Source organism: Neophocaena asiaeorientalis, unplaced genomic scaffold (genome assembly GCF_003031525.2).
Source record: "Neophocaena asiaeorientalis asiaeorientalis breed wild unplaced genomic scaffold, Neophocaena_asiaeorientalis_V1.1 scaffold268, whole genome shotgun sequence".
Taxonomy (NCBI): Eukaryota; Metazoa; Chordata; class Mammalia; order Artiodactyla; family Phocoenidae; genus Neophocaena; species Neophocaena asiaeorientalis.
The window spans coordinates 5,154,070-5,177,429 of record NW_020173979.1 but is presented as its reverse complement, the minus strand read 5'-3'; the positions used below and the strand labels follow the sequence as shown (position 1 = coordinate 5,177,429).

The 23,360-nt window shown below is 42.7% G+C and overlaps 1 protein-coding gene across 1 annotated transcript in view; it reads left to right on the top strand.

Moving 5' to 3' along the window:
* DOCK2 (dedicator of cytokinesis 2) overlaps positions 1-23,360 on the top strand; it is a 408,357-nt gene that overhangs the window by 171,506 nt on the left and 213,491 nt on the right. Inside the window, exon 27 of the mRNA XM_024753337.1 lies at positions 7,777-7,872. Within this exon, the coding sequence (XP_024609105.1) occupies positions 7,777-7,872 (96 nt within the window). The remainder of the gene's footprint in view (positions 1-7,776; positions 7,873-23,360) is intronic.

Genomic DNA, 23,360 nt, shown 5'->3' with positions numbered 1-23,360 from the left:
CCCACGGTGCAGACACTCATGACCACATGAAGGCATTGCCCAAGTCCTACCTGGGAAGTGGGGGGTGGGGGCGTGGTCCAGTGGGTAGGAGAGGCAGAGATGATGGGGTGCAGCAAAACCCCCCCTGCCTGACTGCACTGACCCCGACTCTCACTTCTCTTGAGTCAGCAGCTGCCTCTGTCGCTTGCTTCACACAATGAGCTGTTGTGCAGTGAAGTCAAGTCTTTCAGGATGGAAACCGGTTCACACAGGAGGAAATAAACTAGCATTAAACCCAGAACTCATGAGAAAACCACATCACCTCCAGGAGCCATAAAAAGAGAGAAGGCGACTCTGCTCTAGGTGATGGCTGGTACTATCTTTTGGAATTTAGGGTATTTTCTTTCTAGGTGAGTGTTTGTGGTGCCTTCAAGATCAGAACGAAGTTGAAAAGACTTATATAGGAACACAGAGCAGAGAAAAATAGTAGTGGCCATAGATGTCATGGTCAGAGTATGCATTATTTCTCTTTTGCTAAACGAACAAAGAAGGTCGTTGGACTTTTAACTCTGTAGCTGTGACCTGGTATTCTTCATCTTAACACTGAAAAGAAGAGCTGGGATTGTCCTTGGCATGAACACAAGGACCAAGACTGTTCGCATGCTGGAGCAGAGGGAGCAGTCCGCTGGACCTTGCTCAGCAGAACTGATTTTTCATTCTAGCTCTAATGACACGACTTGTCACTGGTCACATGACCTTATACTATCGCACCCACCTCCAAAAAAAAAAAAATTGAAAATTTTCTTTCTGTAAAATTAGGAGCTGCATTAGAACTCTTTTCAAAACTTCAGACATTTGTATCGCACAGTCTCATTTTTTGTTATTTAACCATTATCCCATGTACTTTTAATATTTCTGATTAAATCAGCTCACTTATAAACACTTAAACATGAAATGTTAGGGTAGAAATCCCTGAAAAGATGGTAGATGAAACACAGTTATATATTTTGCTCCCTGTTAAAAACCTACTGAAAAACATAAAAGGGAGTTTTTTTTAAAAGGAAGGTAGACATCAAGTGGAAAAGTAATAAATGACGCAGCAGACCCAAGAAGGGTGATTCATAAGCCAGCAGTGGGGAAAGCTGAAAACTCTTCCATTCTAAAGCAAAGATTCCCCCCAAAGTTTCAGGTAATGGTAGTACCGGGTGCCGCTGGAGGTGGGAGGAAGGAGAGGAGTTCAAACAAGTAGGATCAGTTGCAAGTCTGTGTAAGAAGCAGCCTGACTCCATGCACCTGGGTCACTGGAGGTTTATTCTATAAAGAGGATAAAACAGCGGGCACCTGGAGTAGCGTACACCAGGCAGAATCGAAGGCAGCGATGCCATACTCGAAATAAGCTTTTAACCAAAGTATGCATCCTGGAAGCTGAAGGCTCCAGCACTTTCCTCCCACTCAGCTCCTGGAATGCTGGCAGCCAGGTCTTAACCCTTCAGACAAGAGGAGTCAGAGAATTCTCCACTGTGTAATCCGACCAGCCCAGACTGATCCAGAAGAAAAACTTGTATATACTGACACTTGAGCCTCTCCCACTAACTGTCCCAACCAGATCACCCTGCAGTGAAGCTCCCAGACCACAAGCTCTACTCCTATGCCCAGAGTTGGCAAACAGCCTTCGAGTCACCCACGCTGAAATGTGACCTACCACCACTGGTTACAGAGAACTAAGGAAGAACTCTGACAAGAAAGAGAGAGTGCAAAACAGGCAAACAGAAGATGAGTAACTTGGAGGAAAACAGTGACTCCATGAGGCAAAGCAAACTTAAAAATAGGCAGAGAGAATTTTGAGAAATAGGAGAAGAGGCAATCATGAATTAGGGAAAAGATAGTTTAAAAACAATCATCCGAAGAGGGAAAAGGAATATCTGATTTTTTTGTCCCCAGAATTGCTTTTCTCATTTTGGGAAATGAAAAGTTGTACAAGAAATGGGAATTGGTCATAGTTTACAAAACATTTTAAACACCAACTATTGATCAAACCAAAATTACAGTATAGCTGTATGGGAAGAAGGAGAAATGGGAAGGATGCCAGGGCCTAATGGGGCAGAGCGGGGAACAACAGTGAAATCCTTGTCTTATATGGTGGAGGGTTTACAGATAATACCAGAAAGAGGAAGACATTTGCTTATAAAAGAAGTAATGCAAGTGTGTTACTGGCAACATGGTCGTAAATACCAAAATAACAACTACGTCAGCTAAAAGAAGTAAAGAAGTTCCCCTGGCGAGGAGAAGGTGAGGCACTGCTGTTTTGTTGTTTTGTTTTTTTAATGAACCTTGGAGAATGTTTTTAAACTACATACATTTGTAACTTTGATAAAAATAAAGTTACATCACTGCCATTAAGTAGTCAGCATCACTTGTATAATGTAGAGCCCTCAAACGGTTAAAAATATCATCTTACACAGTTAGATAGTGAGCATGTATAAAAAGTTTTTTTTGATAAACTAGGGAAGAACAAGCTGAACAATGAAAGAGCTGATTCAAAAGTATTTAGAGTTCTTGATTTTTTTGTGGGAGAAGAGATGCTTATAGAAAATTGTCCTTACATGTAAGACAAAATTCTACAGATCAGTAGAACCTTTAGAGAACCAGCAAAAAGCAAAACAAAAAAAATCACATTTGGTCATCTTTCTACAAGTTAACCTCCATCTTTATGTAGCTATGATATTTCTGGTTTCTAATCAGTTGTAGACGGTTAATCAAATAAAGATACGTTTCCTGAGAGGGTAAGAGCACCTTTCTCCTCTCCCCCAGTATGGGCTAATCAGAAATGCTCTATTTCAAAACCATGAGGATTAATCTCCAAAATATATAAACAGCTCATGCAGCTCAATATTAAAAAAACAAACAACCCAATCAAAAAATGGGCAGAAGACCTAAATAGACATTTCTCCAAAGAGGGCATACAGTTGGCCAACAGGCACATGAAGAGCTGCTCGACACCACTAATTATTAGAGAAATGCAAATCAAAACTACAATGAGGGCTTCCCTGGTGGTGCAGTGGTTGAGAGTCCGCCTGCCGATGCAAGGGACACGGGTTCGTGCCCTGGTCCGAGAGGATCCCACATGCCACGGAGCAGCTGGGCCCGTGAGCCATGGCCACTGAGCCTGCACGTCTGGAGCCTGTGCTCCACAACGGGAGAGGCCACAACAGTGAGAGGCCCACGTACCACAAAAAAAGGAAACCAAAAAAACAAACTACAATGAGGTATCACCTCACACCAGTTAGAATGGGCATCATCAGAAAGTCTACAAACAACAAATGCTGGAGAGGGTGTGGAGAAAAGGGAACCCTCTTGCACTGTTGGTGGGAATGTAAATTGATACAGCCACTATGGAGAACAGTATGGAGGTTCCTTAAAAAACTAAAACTAGAACTACCATATGACCCAGCAATCCCATTACTGGTCACATACCCAGAGAAAATCATAATTCAAAGAGACACATGCACCCCAGTGTTCATGGCAGCTCTGTTTACAATAGCCAGGTCATGGAAGCAACCTAATGCCCATCGACAGACGAATGGATAAAGAAGGTGTGGTACATAGATACAATGGAACATTACTCAGCCATAAAAAGGAACGAAACTGGGTCATTTGTAGACATGTGGATGAATCTAGAGACTGTCATACAGAGTGAAGTAAGTCAGAAAGAGAAAAACAAATATCGTATATTAACGCATATATGTGGAACCTAGAAAAATGGTAAAGATGAACCAGTTTGCAGGGCAGAAATTTAAGACACAGATGTAGAGAACTAACGTATGGACACCAAGGGGGAAAGTGACCCGGGGGCGGGGGTGGTGGTGGGATGAATTGGGAGATCGGGATTGACATGTATACACTGATGTGTATAAAATGGATGACTACTAAGAGCCTGCTGTATAAAAAAATGCATAAAATAAAATTCAGAAATTAAAAAAAAAAAATAGTAGGCTCAAAAAATAAATAAATAAAATAAAACCCATGCATCCTCGTTTTGCTTTATTTCCAAGTTTTGGATATTTTTTCTAAACACTTGCCATAAATATAGCTTTAAAAATAAACACAATAAAAATGAAACAGTTTTATTAAGTTCTAACTAGATGCTGTTGTGTACTGTCTGCTCTAACCTGAGGACTTTCCTCTTTGTTAAAAAAGGAGTCGTGCATGAACTAAAGGGGTATTAAAAACGTATTAGCGCCAAAGAGAGATTTTTCTACTTGGTGTTATTGAAAGGGTTAAAGAAAAAACTGAAAGAAGGGGATACCTTTCACATAATTTGATTCAAAGTTAGGAAATGCTGTGTCTGTGTATTATTACTTAAAATCGTCTCATATATGGCATGCTCTATTGCAATTCTGGAAATACTGTAGGAAAGCAGTAGTTTTGAACCTTATCCTACAAAGTCCTTGGGCTGGCTTCAGGCCTAGGGTGAGTTAGGAAGACAGGGGTTGCCCCACCCACTTCGAGTTCTCCTTTTACTATGTTGTGTAGTAGGTTTATGGATAAGATTTCATTTAAAGAAAGGACTCCAAGTTCCTTCCAGATCTCACAGCCTATGATTATTAAAAGGAAAAAGTCACTACGATTTGCAGTGTGTTTAGGTTGGATGGATTAATTTCTTTGCCAGGGCCATAATAGGGAGACTGACTTTGTCATTTCAAGTATAAGCCACTGACTGTTTAGTCGAGCCCGGAAGACACTTTCCTGGAGGTTCCCTCCACTTGCCTGACAGTGGATCAATGAACGGCGGGTGATTTGTGGCTGCATTTTTACTGCTTCGCACAGGTTTATCATCTTGAAAGTTTTCCACTTGCATACGTGCTATACATTCTTTGGACGGCATTTCAATATCATCCAGAGTTTAGATTATGCATTGCCTTGTGCTGCGCTCTCTGCTACGTGATGGGAATCTGCAAGCCTGGCCGGAATGCTGCTGCAGACCTAGGGGAACGTGAGTTGCAGCCACCACTTACTGAAGGCTTCCTACATGCCAACCCTTAGTATCGAGGGCTTTCCCTGCAGTACTTTATTTATTCCTCAAACCAGTACTTTGAGGTTTCTACTGTTTGCCACATTTTATAAATAAAGAAGCTGAAACTCAGAGAGGGAAGGTAATTTGCTCAAGGTCAGCCAGCTCAAATAAGCAGAATTGAGATTCAAACTCAAATCGGTCTGATCCCAGAACACTCTGCTACACAGCCTCCCTTATTGGGAGCTTTCAGAGTGAAATGAATTGAATTTGTCAGTTTTCGACTTTTAAATACCAAACTTCCCAAGCAGTCTAATTGCTACTCTTTGGACTAAGAAGAAATGACTATTAAAAGAAGCAGTGGGCAGGAGGGCAAGAGAACAGGGTTTTATTATCTCTGTTGGTAAAAGAAGAGACGTAATCCTGAAAAAAAAAAAAATAACATGAAATGGAAACTATCCTATACATTTGCAGTGGGCTTAGGTTGATGAAATTGCAAAGGAATGAAGAGAAGGTAAGGGATTAATGAGAAAAAACACTGAAGATTTTCTAGAAGGGAAAGAAAAGGTCAGAAGTCACTGAAGGCAGTTGGAAGTTGGCTCAGTTGAAGGCAGGGTACCTATGTATCTTGACATATGGAAAGACTCTAATGAAGCTCCAAAGTAACAACCAGAGATCTGTGTTCATGTTCCAGTCAGCCTGCGTGGGGTTTGGGTGAGGAGCAGGCTCTGGAGCCAGACTTCTGGGTTTGAATTCTTTTCCCTGACTTACTGGCTGGGTGACCCTGGACAAATGACTTAACCTCTCTGGCTTCAGTTTCCTCATCTGAACAATGGCGATCATAACAGCGTCAATCTTGTTGTGAGAGGAAGTAAAATGTTTAGCGAGGTGCCAGGCATTTAGTAAGAACTCACAGAAAGTTAGCTATTGTTGTTATTACCATAAGCGTCACGCTCATATAATGCAAGAAATATGAGATTGTTAAGTCAGTAAAAAGGCTCGAAGAAACAAACGGGAAGGAAGTCGGGAGAGAAGTTCACCTGCAGCCAAGAAGTAAAGGGCAATTTTCTCTTGCCCACCGCTGAGCATCAGGAGGGGAAATGCCAGATGTGGGGAAAGGCTGGGTGGTGTGGGGGGCTCAAACCTAGCAAGACATTGAGGTCTGGATGGATTTAATGGAGCATGAGAAATTGTTTCTGTGAAATGTATGCTCTGATGGAAGCTCTAGTGGCAGAGATTCTTCTGGTGAGCTCCAGAGGGCTGGGGGATCGGAGATTAGCCAACATACAGAAGAAGTGAGTCTGGGGCAGAGAGAGAAAGCAGGCTCTGGGTTATTCGTCTTTGGGTGCCAGTAGTCATGGAAAGCACATTGGGAGAGGAGGGAATTTTTAAATAAGCACATCTTCTTTTGTTATCTCATTCTCCCTCCCCAAACTGTGAATCTGTTTTCCATTCATTCATTACATTAAGAGACAAACCACAGTTAAGTTGAGTGCAGCAAAGATTAATAAGGTACTTATGAATGAGTGAGTGGTCATCTGCTTTTTCAGCCACCATTTATTTATCACTTTCTTGATGTCAGGGTCTGGTTAGGTCCTGGAGTCACAGGATGTTCCCAAATACAAGCCTTCATTTCTAGAGCTTTACTGTGTTGTGTCATGGCTCTCAGTCATCAGAATAACCCACATAAAATTCAGAAATCACAGATGTCCAGGATCTATCTCAGACCTACAGATTCTCCTGCAGTGGAATTAGGCGAGTGTATTTTTCCACCACGGCCTGTGTCACTTTTATGTTCACGTCAACCTTGAAAGACTGGTGAGAGAACCTTCCACAGTTTATAGATAAGGAAGTTGAAGCTCAGATAGGTTAGGATGATAAGTGAGGACACACAGCTGGCAAGGGCAGAGCTGGAACTCAGACACAGAGCTACTGAATTTATAATGCCAAGGGCCTTCCTCTTAGCCATGACCACTCTCCCAGGTATGCATTAAGTCTGTGCCTTAAGTCTGCGCCAGTAAAAGGATCTGAGGGTGTAGGTAAACATGCATGAAACCCTTGCCTACCCCAAAAAATGCTCAGAAAGCATTGGTAAGTCCTACCCAAGGTTCAGGGACTTGTATTTAAAGTGGACAGAACCCTATAAATGTTACAACCTGGCTCATTGTGGATTTCCTCCAAGGTGGATAATGCAGTGTCTACTGCACAAAGCTCTCCCATGCTACAGTTTCCATCACATAACCCCGGTCCCGGGCTCCAGAAACACTGCCTCCTTTTATTTGTCTCTGCAGCCTAGGGATGACAGTGGCTGCCTGCTGTTGCTAATCCCTAAGTTACCTTCTTTGGTGTCTCAGCTTTTTCATCACCTGTATAGCCAATTTCCTGCATCAAATCCCCTCCTTATTCCAAGTTAGATCCTGTTACACAGATAAGGAAACCAAGGTACATAGAAGTTAGGTAACTCAGCCAATATAATACAATAGTTCTTGACAGAGTTACTATTCTGAACCATAAGTTTCTGATTCCAGAGCTTAAGCTCTTAATCACTGACTTATATTTAAGGTGGTTAGTGAAGTTCCTGGTGCCCAAAGCCAGGTGGTGAGATGGCGATGGAGATACGAGGACGACAGTGGTTATGATGGTGATGGTGCTGATGTTGATGCTGACGGTAGTGGTGGCGGTGATCTTGGTGATCACCATGTTTGCCAACTGTTGTATGTCCTTTGGGATAGGTGTGCAGATACAGTGTCCCGGTTGTCACACAGATGTCTCTGATTGTGTTACAGGCCTTCACCTACCACCACATCCAAGAAATCATGGTCCAGCTTCTTCGCACGGTGAACCGGACAGTCATCACAATGGAGCGGGATCACGTTCTGATTGTGAGTAGATCTTTTCCTCTTGTCAAGCATTTCAAACTGGGTCAAGGAATGAATTTTCTGGAATACCAGGTCTCGTCAAACACTCAGCACCAGTTGTTGCTTTGTTTTGGACTACATGGGTCAGATTTTTCCTATGTGGGCTGGGAGAACATGAGAGTTAACTCAAGTTGCTGAAATAAAATTAGATTTAGAACTTGTCTACCAGGATGAGTGTACCAGATGAGTTGAGCCTCTCTGAGCCTCAACTTCCTCATCTATGACTGGTGGAAGGTTCTCTCACCAGAGAGAAGCCTTTTGTAAGTAAGGCATGTCCAACCATGTCACTCCTTTGCTGAAACCCACTGGTGGATTTCCATCTCTGCTTGGCTTATCTCTCCCTCAGGTCTGAGGGCTTGTGCCCTCCTGTTAATCAGATCTTGGCTTAGGTGCCATCTAATCAGAGAGGCTTCCCTGCCCTGACTGCCCTGTCTATAATACCCCACACCCCTCTATCCTCTTTCAATTTCTACACCCTACTCCTTCATGTTTCTTAGTACTTATCACCATATGAGTGAGATATATATCTATATCTATCTATATAGCTATATAATTTATATAGCTATATAGATAGATACAGATATAGATATTTATAGATTATATAGATATATAGATAGATATAGATATATTTTCCTTTATTTATTTGTTTATTGGCTGGCTCTCCTTGTAAGAATATGAGCTCCAGAATGAAAGGATTTTTGTTTTGTTCATTTGTATCTCCGGACGCTACAGCAGTGCCTGGCATATAGTAAGTACTTGATAAATACTTGTTGAACAAATGAATGAAAGAATGAGTGACTGAATGAGTGAAAGAAAGAATGAAATGTACCAGGCAGGGACTGTAAAGTTTAATGAAGACAAGTAGTACTCAGCTTTGATTGACTGACACCATGTGGGATTAGCCATACAGCTGCTAGAACTCCCAACTTCTTGAGAGAAGCTAAAAATCCCCATACTTTATGTGAAATTTCCTGACGTTTAAGTGTTGGCAGCTAACTAAAAAATATTTATAAACATTTTATGATCCTCAAACAGCTGGATTCAGCTCTCAGCAAGCCAGTTTGGGATGTCTGCTTTAAACTGGTACGGTATGAGCCGGTTTGGGGAAGTTGATGTCAATAACTATAGTCCTGCTTCACGGTTACAGAACTTAACATGCTGAGTGTTTATTCTGACAGTAGCTTGGCAAGGATTTGATCTCTAGAAGCCAAGTGTAACAATCTTCTTTATACCCATTTGCTTCTGCCTACTTATGTCAGTGCATGGTTCCTTACTGTATATTATGTACATTTAAAGGAGTGGTGACATCCTTAGAGGGCACCAGCAGTGCTGGGTACTCCTGCCTTACTGGTGCAGAGAGCCATGTAAATTATTCTCTGTTGTTTGTCTTACTGTCCTTCCACCTCAAAAGCATCACCATTTCTTATTCAGTTATAATCTTCCATATCTGCAGTTCCCATAATGCACCTTAGATAAACACTTTATGACCTCCCTAATCTTTATTCCTTCTCTTTGGAGCCAGACCTAAAGATGGTCGTCCATCCATTTGGCTCATTCCATCTATAGCAGGCTCTTAACTCTCTGTCTCTCCTTCAGAGCAGTGATTCTTTAAAACAGTGCCTGGATCATAGAAAGCACCAAATAACTGGTGTCTGTTATTATTATTTTCCTTTCTCTCTGGTACAGTGTGTCTCTCTGTCCCTTTGTGTTATCGACACAGTCAGGTGAGCATAGTTTGGCCCTCTTTCACGCTGAGACTTTTATCTGATGCTCTGTCCTGGTTGCTTGCCCTTCCAGTGCACACTGCTCACAGCTGGCCTGTTCATCTTTGCCAGGAAACTCCCCTACTCTAGAATGTTCAGTGGCTCCCCACTGTCTACCAAATTAAGGCATAAATGCACTAGTCTGGCCATTCGTAGCTTCTGTGATCTGGCCATAACACGATCAGTCATCAATGACTCTTGGGTTTGCTGCTGTAATTACAATGATAAGAGTGCTGAGTGGGGAGTACTAGAGGTATGTAGCAAGCACACCTCACTAGGAGCAGGGATGTGCCTGAACTAGAAGGGAGAAATAAACAGGTCTTTCCTAAGATTTGGCTTCATTTTCATAAAATGGGCCTTTCCAGCAATTCTTAGAATAGAACTAGCTCATCCAAATTAAAGAAAATGACGTTGGAAAGTAATTACTCAGAGGTCAGGGGTCCCTGTCTTAGCGCTGAAGGCCCCAATTTCATTTCAAATTGCAATCTGGCAAGGAGGAGAGATCCCCATTCCAACCATCACTTTTAACTTTCCAGATACGATTTTTATTGGTTAGTTTCATTACTCTGGAATATTAAACAGTCAATATTTATGGCAAACACCAGACGTGTCTAGTTCTTCTGAAATCCCAAAAGGCCCGATTGGGTGTAGGGCTGGTTGTTCTCGTGTCATTATGTGGGATTAAATAGTGACTTTTTTTCTTATTTGTAGGAGTAGAAATGTTGTGATAAAAGGTATTAAAATTACAGGTACCGTAGGGGTAGGATGGATTGATTCTTGCGCACAGCACATTGTGATTATCATTTGCTGGAAACGGCCCTTCCTGATCTTTTCTGTAGATCATTTGCCTGAACAATGAAGTGTCGGTGGTGACGAATGAGCAGAAGGAAAGTTTACAAAAACAGAAAGCAAAAAACTTTTTACATGGCTGCTGCCCTCTCTTCCTTTCTTAGCCAGAGTCTAATGTATCAGATAAATGTTTGTTTACTTAAACGACCAAGGATTTTTGACTATGATGATGAGAAAGGCAGCATGGTTTGGTAAAGGACATTTTGGATAAGGGAGAGCTGGCGAAAGTTTCCACACTCTAGACCTTGGTTTCTTCTGTGTAATGAACTGTATCATTTTTGAGATCTTTGTCATGTATGGAAGTTTTCTAATTTGGCCAATGCCCATTCTCTTTCCCTGCCTCCCAAGGTCCTGAGTCAGGGACAGAAAATAGATTTCACTTTATGTGCCAACTCTGGTGGCTTCTCAATGGCTGCCTGTTGCACTGTGTTGAGAAAGATTCCGGAGCTACATCTTGGCTTGGTAGAAAGAAGTGCTGAATTGATTAGTGATGTCTGTCATAAGGATGAGATTGGAAAACAGTGATGTATGCAAGATTCTTGCAAATATTATGTATTGACTGAAGTTATTGGTGTTTTTTTTTTGCCCAATCCAAACACTCTTGTAAAACCAATATTCCCTTTCACATATTCTTGGTTCCTTTAAGGAGGTAGTGGTGTCCGAGCAGACACATAATGGAAAAAGCCAGTAATCTGAGAGATTGCATTTTTACCAGGGAATGGTTTCTATGTGCTACAGTCATATTTTATCAAGTGTAAGATGCACCATGATTTTATGTTCACATTACAAAGAGAATATGCTACCAATTAAACTGCAACACAGTGGTTTTTTATTGCACTGGTTGTACTCTTCAGAGATTGTTAAAAAATAAAAAAGTAAGTTTGATTGAAAATCCCTGTTGTGTGATGGAGCTCATCTGAGTCCTCACAGGTAAGTGTCATCCTCTTCCGTTGTTCAGGAGAATAGACTGACTGAGCTTCAAAGGATGGAAGCATCCTGGCCGAAGTCACACGGCTAGTAGTAAGATGGGCTGTGAACCCAGGGACGTCTGATATCAGACCATGTGTACTTTGTGCTGTCCCACAGGTCTCAGAGTGTGGGGGGGAAACGTCCAAGCTTGTTTGCACAGGTGAGGGGGTTTGTCAGGGAACCCCTCCCTGGCCAATGAGTCCTGCTGCTGTCTGCTCTAGAGAAGGCCATCCCCTGCCTCTGGCCTCCCTGGTGCTGGGGATGGACAGTCCCACAGGCAGAATCAGGGAACCTAAGCACTGCCAGAAGTTCTTGGAAGGGAAACAAACTGGTAATTTTGCTGAAATTGGGATCTAGCTTTTATTTCAGGTAGTTCGAATAAGCCTCTGGGTGATACATTTTGGGCCTAATTACCCCAGTTTTCACAGAGGAGTCTGTTGAGTGATTAAGTAAAAGTAAATGCAGTTGGCACGAGGCCAGCTCCAGAATTTCAGAGCCATTTATTCGAAAAGGAAAGAAACACGTGGGAATCACCCCACCCTCCATTGCTTCACCTCATAATAGCACTGAAGACTCCAGAAAATGCCTGAGTCATCAGAGAGCCAGGGTTTCAAAGCTCTGACTTCACTTCCCAAATGACAGATAGCCCACCTGAATGACCACTCTCTGTCACAGTGAGCCCAAAGACTCAGGAGGCCTCTGCAGGGGCCACCGCGACACAGTGCCAACTCCACCCACATCCAACCCCATCCCACGGAGAGCACGTGTGAGGACAGTCTAGGACACGAGAAGGTGGGGTGTTCCCAGCCAGAAGTGGTCGGTTGACGCCTGACCTTCACTGCGTGACTCAACACCTTATTCAGAAAACAGTGTTTATACTAAAGCTATCACTTATTGAGCAGATATCCTGCTCTCAGGCAGAAGGCTAAGTACGATGTGTGTTTGACATCACTTAACCTGCATCAGGTACTCGTGTTTTACATATGAGATAACAAGCACAGGAAGGTTATGTAACTTGCCTATAATCACACAGCTTGTTCGTGGAAGAGCTGGCATTTGAGCCCAAGCAGTGCCGTTGCTAGAGTCCCTGTTTGTAAGTAGCATATCGTGCACTCCTGCACTATTACTACCTGAAATTACTATTTAGGCATCAAGTATTTTCAAGATAATAATGAGCACCTTAAACCCAGCTATCGCCCTGCCTAGACTGTGGAATCTAATGGGGTGACCTGTATAGTAACTTTCAGAAACCTTAAGATGGCGTAGAAGTTTGGTGGTTTTATGATGGCAGTGGTATCTTTAGGATCAAGCTCCTCAGTTCTGGTAACTGAACCATAACAACCCTTAAAATCTGAAGAACTCTCTCCTTGAATGCTGGTGCTTATGAAATAGCAGGTTTTACAGAATGCGACACAGCTAGAGTGGAGACATGGAGATTCTAAAGGGCTCTGGAAGGAGAGGTAGTCTCCTCCTTCCACATCTAGCTCATCTCCGGCTTCTGTTTGTTCTAGGTCTAAAGGCCTCTATCCAGGCGCTTCTCATTACCATCGATGCCACTAGCCTGTGTCTGGCCATGACCACCTCTCACTGGTGCCCTGCTACGTCTTCTGATAAGACCCACTGCCTCCGCTCTCGTCCCTTTCTAATTCTTCACACTGTGGCCAACACGGTCTTTTAAAGTAGCACTTTCTTGGAGATAAAGCATCAGTGGCCACACAGTGGCCAAGGATGAAGGCCCAGCTGCTCACCGTGGCTTTCAGGGCACCCAGTCTAGGCCTGCATCTTCTCCCAATGCCCCTTACCTCCCACACTTGTGCCAACTCAAGGGAACGGCTCTCTTGGTCCCAGAATGCTCTTTTTCCCCTCTGCGTCCCCCTGCACACCATTCCCTCTGTCTAGAACATACCCCTCCTAACTTTCCTTCCAAGACCTTCCACCTTACAGACTCCGCTTCCTCCTTCATGTCTTGACGCACATTCCACTCCACCAAGTTGGGATCCCTCTGCTCTCTTCAACCTTGTGTACTCATCATACTGTCATGAGAACATCCTTCCTAGCAACTGCAGAACAATGCCTGTCTTCATCACTCCTGCGTTTCTAAGGGCACAGTGGTTCCCTGGCATGCAGGATGATCTCAGTGAATACCTGCTGAAGGAATGAAAGATTTCTGCTGTCTGTTTTATTTACATACAACCCATCATTCTTTTCCTTAACATGTTAAGTGGTACTTGCATTACCCTTATACAAGTGTTACTGTTATTACCCTTGTGATATGATTAAGCTAGGAGAATAAGGGAGGAAAAGAAGTGTTATTGAATACCCAGACCAAATGGAAAGGAATGGGGGGAGAATGTATTCATACCCTTCAGAGGATGCATATGTCAATAATAATGTCAGTTAACATTTCCAGAGTGTTCGTTGTGTGGCGGAGATGGTACTTTGGGGATATGATCACCTTTAATCTGTGAGGTTGACAAATATTATGATCCCCTCTCAAAGAGGAAACAGTAGTCAGAAGGGCTTAAGTTCCTTGTCCAGCATCACACACCTGGGAAGGAGAAAGCTAGAGTCCATACCCAAATCTACAGAGTTTGAAGCTGACATCTTAAGCATTTCACTATACATATCTGGGAAATTGTTTTCCTGAGATGAAATTAATTAGAGAAAATTCCTGAGAGAGAGAGAGAGAAGAGTAAATATGTGTGTATGTTGTGTATTAGAGGGGGATCAGGTTAAGAGAGAAAATAAACATTATACAAGAGACCTGAAATTCCAGTTGGTAACCGAAAGATGGCATAATGAGCTTGGGGTAGCTTCGTTGCTGCTTGATATGGTCATGTGGGTGGTGCTTATAGCCAGTGAGTGGGGAAGCTGTCCATCGGCCCAGGGCATGGCATGTAGCAGGCGCTTATCCAAGCTACAGGAGTGAGTGGAAAGAACAGAACTAATTGAAAGCACAAATCACTGTTTAGCTTTAAAAGATTCTGATTTTAAAAATAAGATGAGAAAAGATTTATTTCATGCTAGGCTTTCCCTTAAGGATCTTTCTTTTTAAATATAAAATTCCTGAATACTTTACTAGCCCTGTGTGGTAGCGTTCTTTTAGAGAAAGCAAAGTTTGAGAGCTGGAGCATAAAAAAGCCAGCTTCATCTCCAGACCTTCCTTTTGTTCCATGATGAGTCACAGAGATGGGAATTATGAAGTTCCTAAATTTTTTAAAATAGCCACTGCGTTCTCCCTAGTCCACCTAATCGAGCAGACCTCTGCCACAAGGAAAGAGAGCGCTCCTAGATAATAAACATGCTGCTGCTGTGACAGTTTCACACGTGGCTCAGTAACGTGTGCCTTGTGGTTCTTCAGAGGAGGTGAGCTCAGACTCCAGAGAAGCTGGGGCCTCCACTGGCCACCCAGGGGCTGCTGTTGTTAGCACCCAGAGAGGGAGAGGCAGAGACGGAGTTTGGGTATCATACAGTTAGTACTAGGAGATGCATGACCAGTGCGTCATATCCTAATGAAATTGCCTCCAAATAGCTCAGTGCCTTTTGGCTTCTGTTAGTGGAGCTGGACAGATCTGACTTTGAACAAGTAACTTCAGTGTGTCTTAAAGGTTAGACTCCATTGTATCTTCTGTCCTGTTTCCTGGTGCTAGAAGAGATGCCAGTCTTTTCTTGTCCTTGGTGAACTTCGGAAACTCTATTTATTTAGTTTTAACATCTTTATTGGAGTATAATTGCTTTACAATGGTGTGTTAGTTTCTGCTGTATAACAAAGTGAATCAGCTATACATATACATATGTCCCCATATCCCCTCCCTCTTGGCGTCTGTCTCCCATTTAGGCATTGATGAGAACCCTCACTCCCAGCATTTCTTTCTAAGGGCTATGGGGGTTGGGGCACAAGTTATGGAGTTTGAAAGGATTTTACTGGCTGGGAACTGGTCCTCTTTTTCTCAAGGGGTGAGGTGACCTTATTCCACAGCTAGGAAGTCTCTTTACTTCACAGTTCTGCTCCTCAGTTTCCATGTCTGTAAAATGGGGCTAGTAATGATTATTACTTGTCAGTGAGGACTGGGTAAAAACCCATGTGTAAGGCTCGCAGCACGGAGTTTAACACAGAGCAGACCCTCGGTAAATAAGAGCCATTATTTTCCCCCTTCAGCGCTACAGTCTTCTCCCTACTTTGACACAAGTGTTATGAGTCAGATTACAAGTTATTTTATGGCGTGACTTGGGATAGCACCTGGGTTTGTGCATTATTATTAAGCTGTTGCTACAGCTGGGCTGTAAATAAAGCCCCCCACCCCCGCCCCCCGAGATGAAACCAACCACCAGATGTCTGCCACAAAGGCTTGAATCCCAGACAGGAAGGAGAAATCCCATCCAGAGGCTCCTTCCCTGGGAATGCGGAGGGAATGGAGCTGCCCACAGAGAAAAAACCCTGTTAGAAAAACGGCGAATGAAACAGGCTTCCCTGCAGGTCTCCGTCCCTGTCATCCGTGCCAGGGCACTGGCCTTCTCAGTGACTCAAGGGATTCAGTTCTGTCAAATGATCCTTCAAAATCAGAACCCACTTTTCTAGATTCATGCTACATTCATAAGTGATGCATTTATGTCGCCATTAAATATTTATGATAATTTTTTAATAACGTGAGGATATTCTAGGACTTAAATATGGAGATGGATTATAGAAATATAACAACAACAATAAGAAAGCCATCATGGGGCCCTGAAGGTCAAAAAGGGGAAGAAATGTGGCCCCTCGCCAGAGGCTCTGGATCTCTTAGAGGTCAGACCCAGGGACCTTGTTCAGAAGCTAAAATAATGTTGGTATTGTCTGCTTAAAGGACACATGATTTGTACATTTCTGTAGTTTTACTCTTTCTAAAATGATTCGGCTTTCCTTTTAAAATCAGGAAAAAAAAAAACCCTCAAACACTATTTCTTTAAAAATAGGAATTAACGAGATAGTCAAACTTACTGAAGCATCTTCATGTATATAATTCCACTTTTCTTCTAACTAGCCTGTGAAGCCAGATGGTTTCATTCTGAAGACAGAGGTGGGGGGTGGAGGTGAAGGTACTTTTTCAAAACTGTGCAGGAAATCGGGGGCTGAAGTCGGACTCCTGGTCTTGTTCTGGTCTGTCTTTCCACCCTGGATTGTTTTTCCTCTTAATGTGTCCATCTCCATATTTTCTCCCAATTCGTTCAACAAGCATGTGAAGCATTTACAGCATCTCAGGAAACGTGATCAACACTTCAAGGGCCCCAGGGATACAGATGACATTTCCTATCCCCCAGGACTTTTCTTCCTGGTGGAGGTGAGTGTGAGGGGTTGACAAAAGAAATGCCAGGATAATATAAGCAGCAGTCTGGTCAAAGCACCATGAGTACTTGGAGGACGATGGAGTGACTAATCCCATGGCAGGAGCGGGGAATGATCAGAAAAAGTTGCAGAGAAGAGTTGACATTTAAATTGCCACTTGCTGTCTGGCATAGGAGTGAAGAGCCCAAGCTCTCATGTTTGGCAGACCTTGCAAGAACTCCAGCCTTCACCATCTCATACTTGTGGACTTGGACAAATTACTTATCTCCCTCCAAGCCTTGATTATTCTTCTGGGAAATAGGGGTCATCATTAGCTACCTTATGGTAATTTTTTGAGGAAAATATAAGATAATGGAAGCAAAACATTTGATAATAGCCCATTGTAACTTCAAGAAATCGGAGCCTTTATTATCATGATTAGTAGTAATATGGCTACTATTCATTTATTCCCCCAAACAAAAATTATTTCCCATGGTAAATAGGTAATGGAACAGTGTCCCAGGTAGGGGGAACAGCGTGTGCTAAGCCACTGATACGTAATGTCCTCTGACGTTTTAGGAGGTGGCAGGGAGATGGTACAGGGGAAAGTGGAGTGGTAGGAAGTTAGGCTGCATGTCCTAGGTTGGAGTTGGATTGCAAGGAACCTCGTTGCTATGGGAGAAATTTTATGCCCTGGATGGTGGTGGGCACAGTTAGAAAAACTTGGAGTGGCATGGCCAGATATACATCTTAGAGCGATCCCCAGGTAGCTGCGAGGAAGCTAGATCCAAGGGAGCTGGAAAACTGTAAGGAAAGTAGACTTTGAAGGCCAGTGCAGTGGTCCACACGGAACAGACAAGGGCTCATAATGTTGAAGTCTTTAATTAAACAAAGACTTCCTGGACTTAAGACTTTACAAGGGGAGGAAAGAAGTTCCCCATGACTCCCAGTACTCCCATGACATGTTACATAGAGTTGGGAAACAGGGAGAAAACTAGAAACAGCTATAATTCAAGACAGATAATCATCATAAGAGAATAACAAGGACAGCATTAAGAGGGTCAAAAGGAGGAGGGGCATGATATCCAGGTAGGTGAATCAGCAAAGGACATGTGCTCATTGTCAGAATCCCTCTCCCCCACCCTTCGCTAGACTGTAGTAAGCTGGTACAGAGAAGGGAATCTATAACTGTTTATTAGGGAAAAAAAGTGGTTATGGGCTGAGGTTCATGTGAGAAGCTTCCTTGGAGCTCGTCGTCGTGTAGTAGTGGGGAAGAGTGAGGGGTCAGTTCCAGGAATTAAGATCAGGTCCGGGGTCTGAGTTTGCAAATGCTGATGCTCTGCATGGCTTTTATTTTGCTCTCTTTGATCCCTAATTGCAGAAAGCATATTGTTTTTACCTTGAAACACACAAGCAAACGAAAAGCAATGACAAAAACACATGACTTCTCTTGTCCATCATGCATATGGGAGCTCTGCACGTGGGATTAGGTTCAGTGGGGCTTGGTGTGCTCGGGGCAAGAGCTATGTGAACCACTCTTGATTTCATCAGTTAAAATGACTCAGCCCGTTTGGCTCAGGAGGAAGAAGGCTTTTCTATCAGCATAACCAGGGTATCACAACATTGCATGTGCTACCTGGGGAACCAAGCCCAAGCATGGATGAGAGGTCACTGTGTGTGACTGAAGATTTAAGAAATATATGTTGAGGTTTTGCCAGGAGAAAAAATTATGGGTTTCATTAGAGTGAAATTTAATATACCATAGTTAGTTATGGACTCTGAGAATTCGTGAAAGCCGTTCATGATAATAAAGCTTTTATTTGGGGCTTCCCTGATGGCGCAGTGGTTAGGAATCTGCCTGCCAATGCAGCAGACACGGGTTTGAGCCCTGATCTGGGAAGATCCCACATGCTACGGAACAAGTAAGTTGGCCTATGGCTCATGGGCCCAGCCGCTCCACGGCATGTGGAATCTTCCCAGACCGGGGCACGAACCCGTGTCCCCTGCATCAGCAGGCGGACTCTCAACCACTGCGCCACCAGGGAAGTCCCCAAAATTTTTTTAAAAAGGTAAATAAATAAAGCTTTTATTTGCTTTGAAGTAAATAATCCTTTGGTGTGATGCTTATTGTCTTTTCATTTTAATTGTGGTTTAAGCCAAGACAAAATGCTCTGCCCCAAATGCTTCTTTAGTGAGACAGACCCTGTCTCCTTTAAACTGCATTTTGTCTGAAATGGACTAGGTCACATGTAATAAGTTCTGGCATTTTAATGGAAACATTACAGCAAAAATAGTTAACAGTCTGCTTTAATTTCAAAACTAATTTTCTCTTTCATACGGTAAGGCAGTATCTTGGTAAAATGTGCAAAATGCATGGGGATTTAATTAAGTTCCGAAACAAGGTTAAACAATTTGTTCCGAAACAAGGTTAAGCTGGGCTGTCAATATTCAAGATAAATGATGGGGGAAGATGGTAGTGGCTTGATGTTCCTGAGTCCTGAATGCCATGTGGACCACAGTGGAATTAGAAGAACTGGCCACATTAGCTGCTGAAGGCCCCAATCTGTGGAAGGCTAGATGCTCCTGGCAGCACAGATAGAGTCTGTACATAGATAAGGGAAAAAACGGGGAATCATTTCTTCCTGTCTCTCCACTGAATCCAATTCATTCTTTAATTTATCCCTGCAAAAAATATTTGAATCTCATTGTGCTAAGTGCTGGAGATTCAAAGGTGAGCAAAAATAAGCAGAATTCTTACCTTAGGAAGATAATAGGCTAATAAGAGAGAAATACATTCATCAAAGAGTTACATAAATATATGTACAAGGACAGCTGTGCCAAGGACTTTGATGGAGGGGTCCCTGGTGCCAGGTGAGTGTATAAGAGGGATATTTGGGATGATCTGGGGCAGCGGTGGTTGTAGTCTTGGAAAGCCTTACTTGGGAAACCCCAGCAGAGCTGGAAACTGGGCAGGGCGGGTGGTGTGGTGGGGACTCTTCCAGGCAGAAGGAAAAGTGTGTACAGAGTGTTAAGGGAGTGTTTGCATGGTGGTTCTGAGGAACCCAAGGTGACTCACTGTGACTGTAGAGCAGACAATGAAAGGGCCTATGATGGGAACTTCCACAGGAGAGCCAGGTGGGACCTCCTGAGCCATAGTGACAGACCTAGTCTGACTTCCTAAGTTTATCAGGACGCCAGATTGTGACAGCCAGAGTGTGACATGGGTCAGGTCTAAATTCAGCAATGACTGGTTTTGCTGCTACGTGGTGAAAGGGAAGGGCGTGCACATGGGGAGACCAGGTGGGATGCTTCTGTGGAGGCCAGCTGAGAGAAGAAGGGGGTTTGCAACGGGAGGCCAGTAGTGGAGAGGCACACTTACCTGGGAAGCCAGCTTAGCCTGGCAGTGAGAAAACCAGACTCTAGGTGGTTCTTCCCGGGCTGAGGATCCTGGAGGATGCAGGAAGAAATCATATATTTGGGAAACCTCAGGACTAGGGGTGATAGACATGAGCAGTAGGAATTCAGGCTGTAAACTGGTGGAAAGAAAATGGGGATGGAGTTGGGATGAAAGTACCCCAAAGGGGTTATGAGCCTTAAGCCGGTCAAACATGGTTTTCACCAAATGCAAAGAGTGTTGGGTGTGGATTTGTCTTTTAGTTCTTTTTATTGCAGGCTATGCTTGATGGGCATAATGATCACAAAGCATCTATGTTTCTTGGAACTTAAAAAGAGAAATACGTTTTTAGCATCCAGCAAGTTGCCTTGAGCTGCTTAAAATGAGAGCCTTTTCAAGTGAAGGCTATATTGAGGCCTCTGATTGGCTAAGAAAGAAACTGTACCTGGAGGTCAGAATGCGTCTCAAGTCTAGTGCCAGTGGTTCCTGGAACCACCCTGGGTGCTGGTGTCTGGTAGACCTTCACACGTTGCACCCGCCCACCACATTGCTCCCAGCACTGGCTTCCCACATGATTTCCACGAGCCCTTGGATGCATCATCTATCTAGCCTCTTTTAGTTGCCTCACGCTTCAAATGGCAGGGGCCCAGCCCTTGCAGTGTCTTTTACCTCTAGGGTATTTGATTCCACGCGGCAAGAATCCTTCATTCCCCAGAGTGCTCTTCTGTGCTAGACATGCCTGCGTATTCTTGCTCACTGAGACCTTTGTTACTTATCGATCATTGTCATGGTTTCTAGTCTTAATAAGGCCAGGAAGAGTTCATTCCTTATTAACACCACTTTTTGCCCTGAGAAAACCTCAAGCCTGTTTCTGAAAACCCATTGCAGTCCCATAAAGGCATCTTCCCTCTTCTCCCGCAATTTACTTCAATAAACAAATGAATAAATACACATTTATTGAGCACCTGTTGTGTACCCTCCGTAATGCTCAAGGTTCTCTCCCACTTAATTGTCAGGCACCCTTGTCAGGGAAGGGTGATGTTCAGCATTACAAGAAAAGGAATCAGCAGCTCACAGAGGCTAACTTTCCCAAGGTCATCCTGCAAAAAAGAGGGTAGTAGAATAATATTAAACCCAAGACTTCTGATTCTGTGTCCAGGTTTTTCCCACCTAAACTGGTAAACAAACTGGTTTTAGATGGCTAATGGACAGCACAGGGAAAAAATTAAATCCCGTGATGGTAATGTTGTTTTCTTTTCAGTTCTCTCTCGAGCATCCTGATTAGTCAAGTAGAAGATGCATTTGGTGTTAAAGTGGCTTTAGCACGTGTTGAATATTTGCTGATCTCCCATTTTAACAAAGAGAGCTGGTCTCAGGCTCAGCACCGTTAACACTCAACAGGCTCCAGCAAGAATTTTAAAAAATTATTTTGGTTTCATCTTTTATTTTTGGAACACCATACTGGTTTCTCTCATGGTGGTGATAGATGTAAAGGAAGAGGATTATGGGGAAAATAATTAAAGAAATTATTCCTCTTTCTAGGAAGAGAATTATGGGAAAAATAATTAAAGAAAAATATTGAATAAGTTACATTTCAGGCATATGAGTATAATAATGATAAAAATCATGAATATGTATCCGTCTGAATGAAGCTGGGAATTGCATCATTGATTCACAGTGCCTCTCTGGCTCCCAGGACATGTGGGCCCTGAGGAGATCATTGCCATGCTAAGTTCTGAAGCTGCTCTTTTTTTATTTGTTTCCCTGGGAACCATATAGAAGCGATTATAATGAAAACTCTCCCTGCCATTAGGACCATTGGACATCCTTCTTAGGTTTAAATTTTATAACCCAAACCAACCCAAGCTAGTAATGGAGTCTTAAAACCTAGGAAAAATATGTAAGTTTATTGCAAAAGATAATATCCCATTTAAAACAGTTTAGAAATTTACAAAACCTTACATTAGTACGTAGTCTTTAAGAAGGTGCTCTATAGATGAGCTGGTATTAAGTTCCAAGTATAGCGAGTACACATTCTTTTAACTACAGAGAAAGCAGCTACATAAACTCCTGCAACTTAAGGTGATGTATCAGTCTTTCACCTTTCAGTTTTATAAAAGTAACCTTTGCTAAATTAATATCGCTCTGTAAAACCAGATAACTTCAAGTACAGCATTTCTGTAGGATATCACGGTAGATGTTACGTAATACTTTACAAAGAAGCAATTTTCACATGAGTAGGTGAATATAGAGTCTTGGTATATGTATACTTTTTGAAATTTAACACAGAGATGATCGTTTTTGTTTAGCAGGAATGTGTTTACTGAATCCACTTCCCCCATAACAATTTTAAACGTTCAATTTTCAGAAGAGACTTCCTTCCCAGTTTCAGGTTGGTGGCCCAAGCAATGTTGTGTTGTGCTTTGGTATAGAATCATTATAGCCTTGTTTGGTTTTATCTCTAGAAATGTCAACCTTTTCAGACCACTATTTCATCTAACTCAGTTGAGGGTTTATCCCAAGGCCGCCACCTCAACAGAAGTGTATGACAGCATACACTTAATTATCCAAATGTTGGATTATCCATTTTGTGTGTGTTATCCCAGACATCTCTTCATCATTACAGGCTGACTTTGACAAATGATCCTGATCACCTCTGGGTGGCTCTGCCCATTTAATGTTGGCATGTGCACGGACTTTATAAAACAGGTAGAGTAGGTGTTCATACCTGCACTCGGGAATGGACAAACAGGCCTTGGAATAGACTGTTCTGTTGCCTGGGTGTCTTAATTCTGGGAATAGGATTATTTCCATTTCACTGTGCCACCCAGGAACATAAATTAATCTGAAAATTAGCGGAAGCAAAGCAAATTAAGATGGAAGCGCTCCTACAAGATAAAATTATATGAGATCCCCAATGATTTTGCTTTACTGGATTATCCTCTGTGCTGTTCTTTTCGGTTGTTGGGGTCAACTGAGAGTTGATCGTGTGGATACATACTGAAAAATCTGTGGCTTTTAGCCAATGGTACCATATCTTATTGAAACGTGGCTTAAGTATGACAGGTGTATTTATCTTAATTCTAACTTCACGTTATGTATTCCGGTCTCATTTTGTGGGTTTAAACGTTACACTAGAAACAGAACAAGAACATCTTGAATGACATTCCAGGAT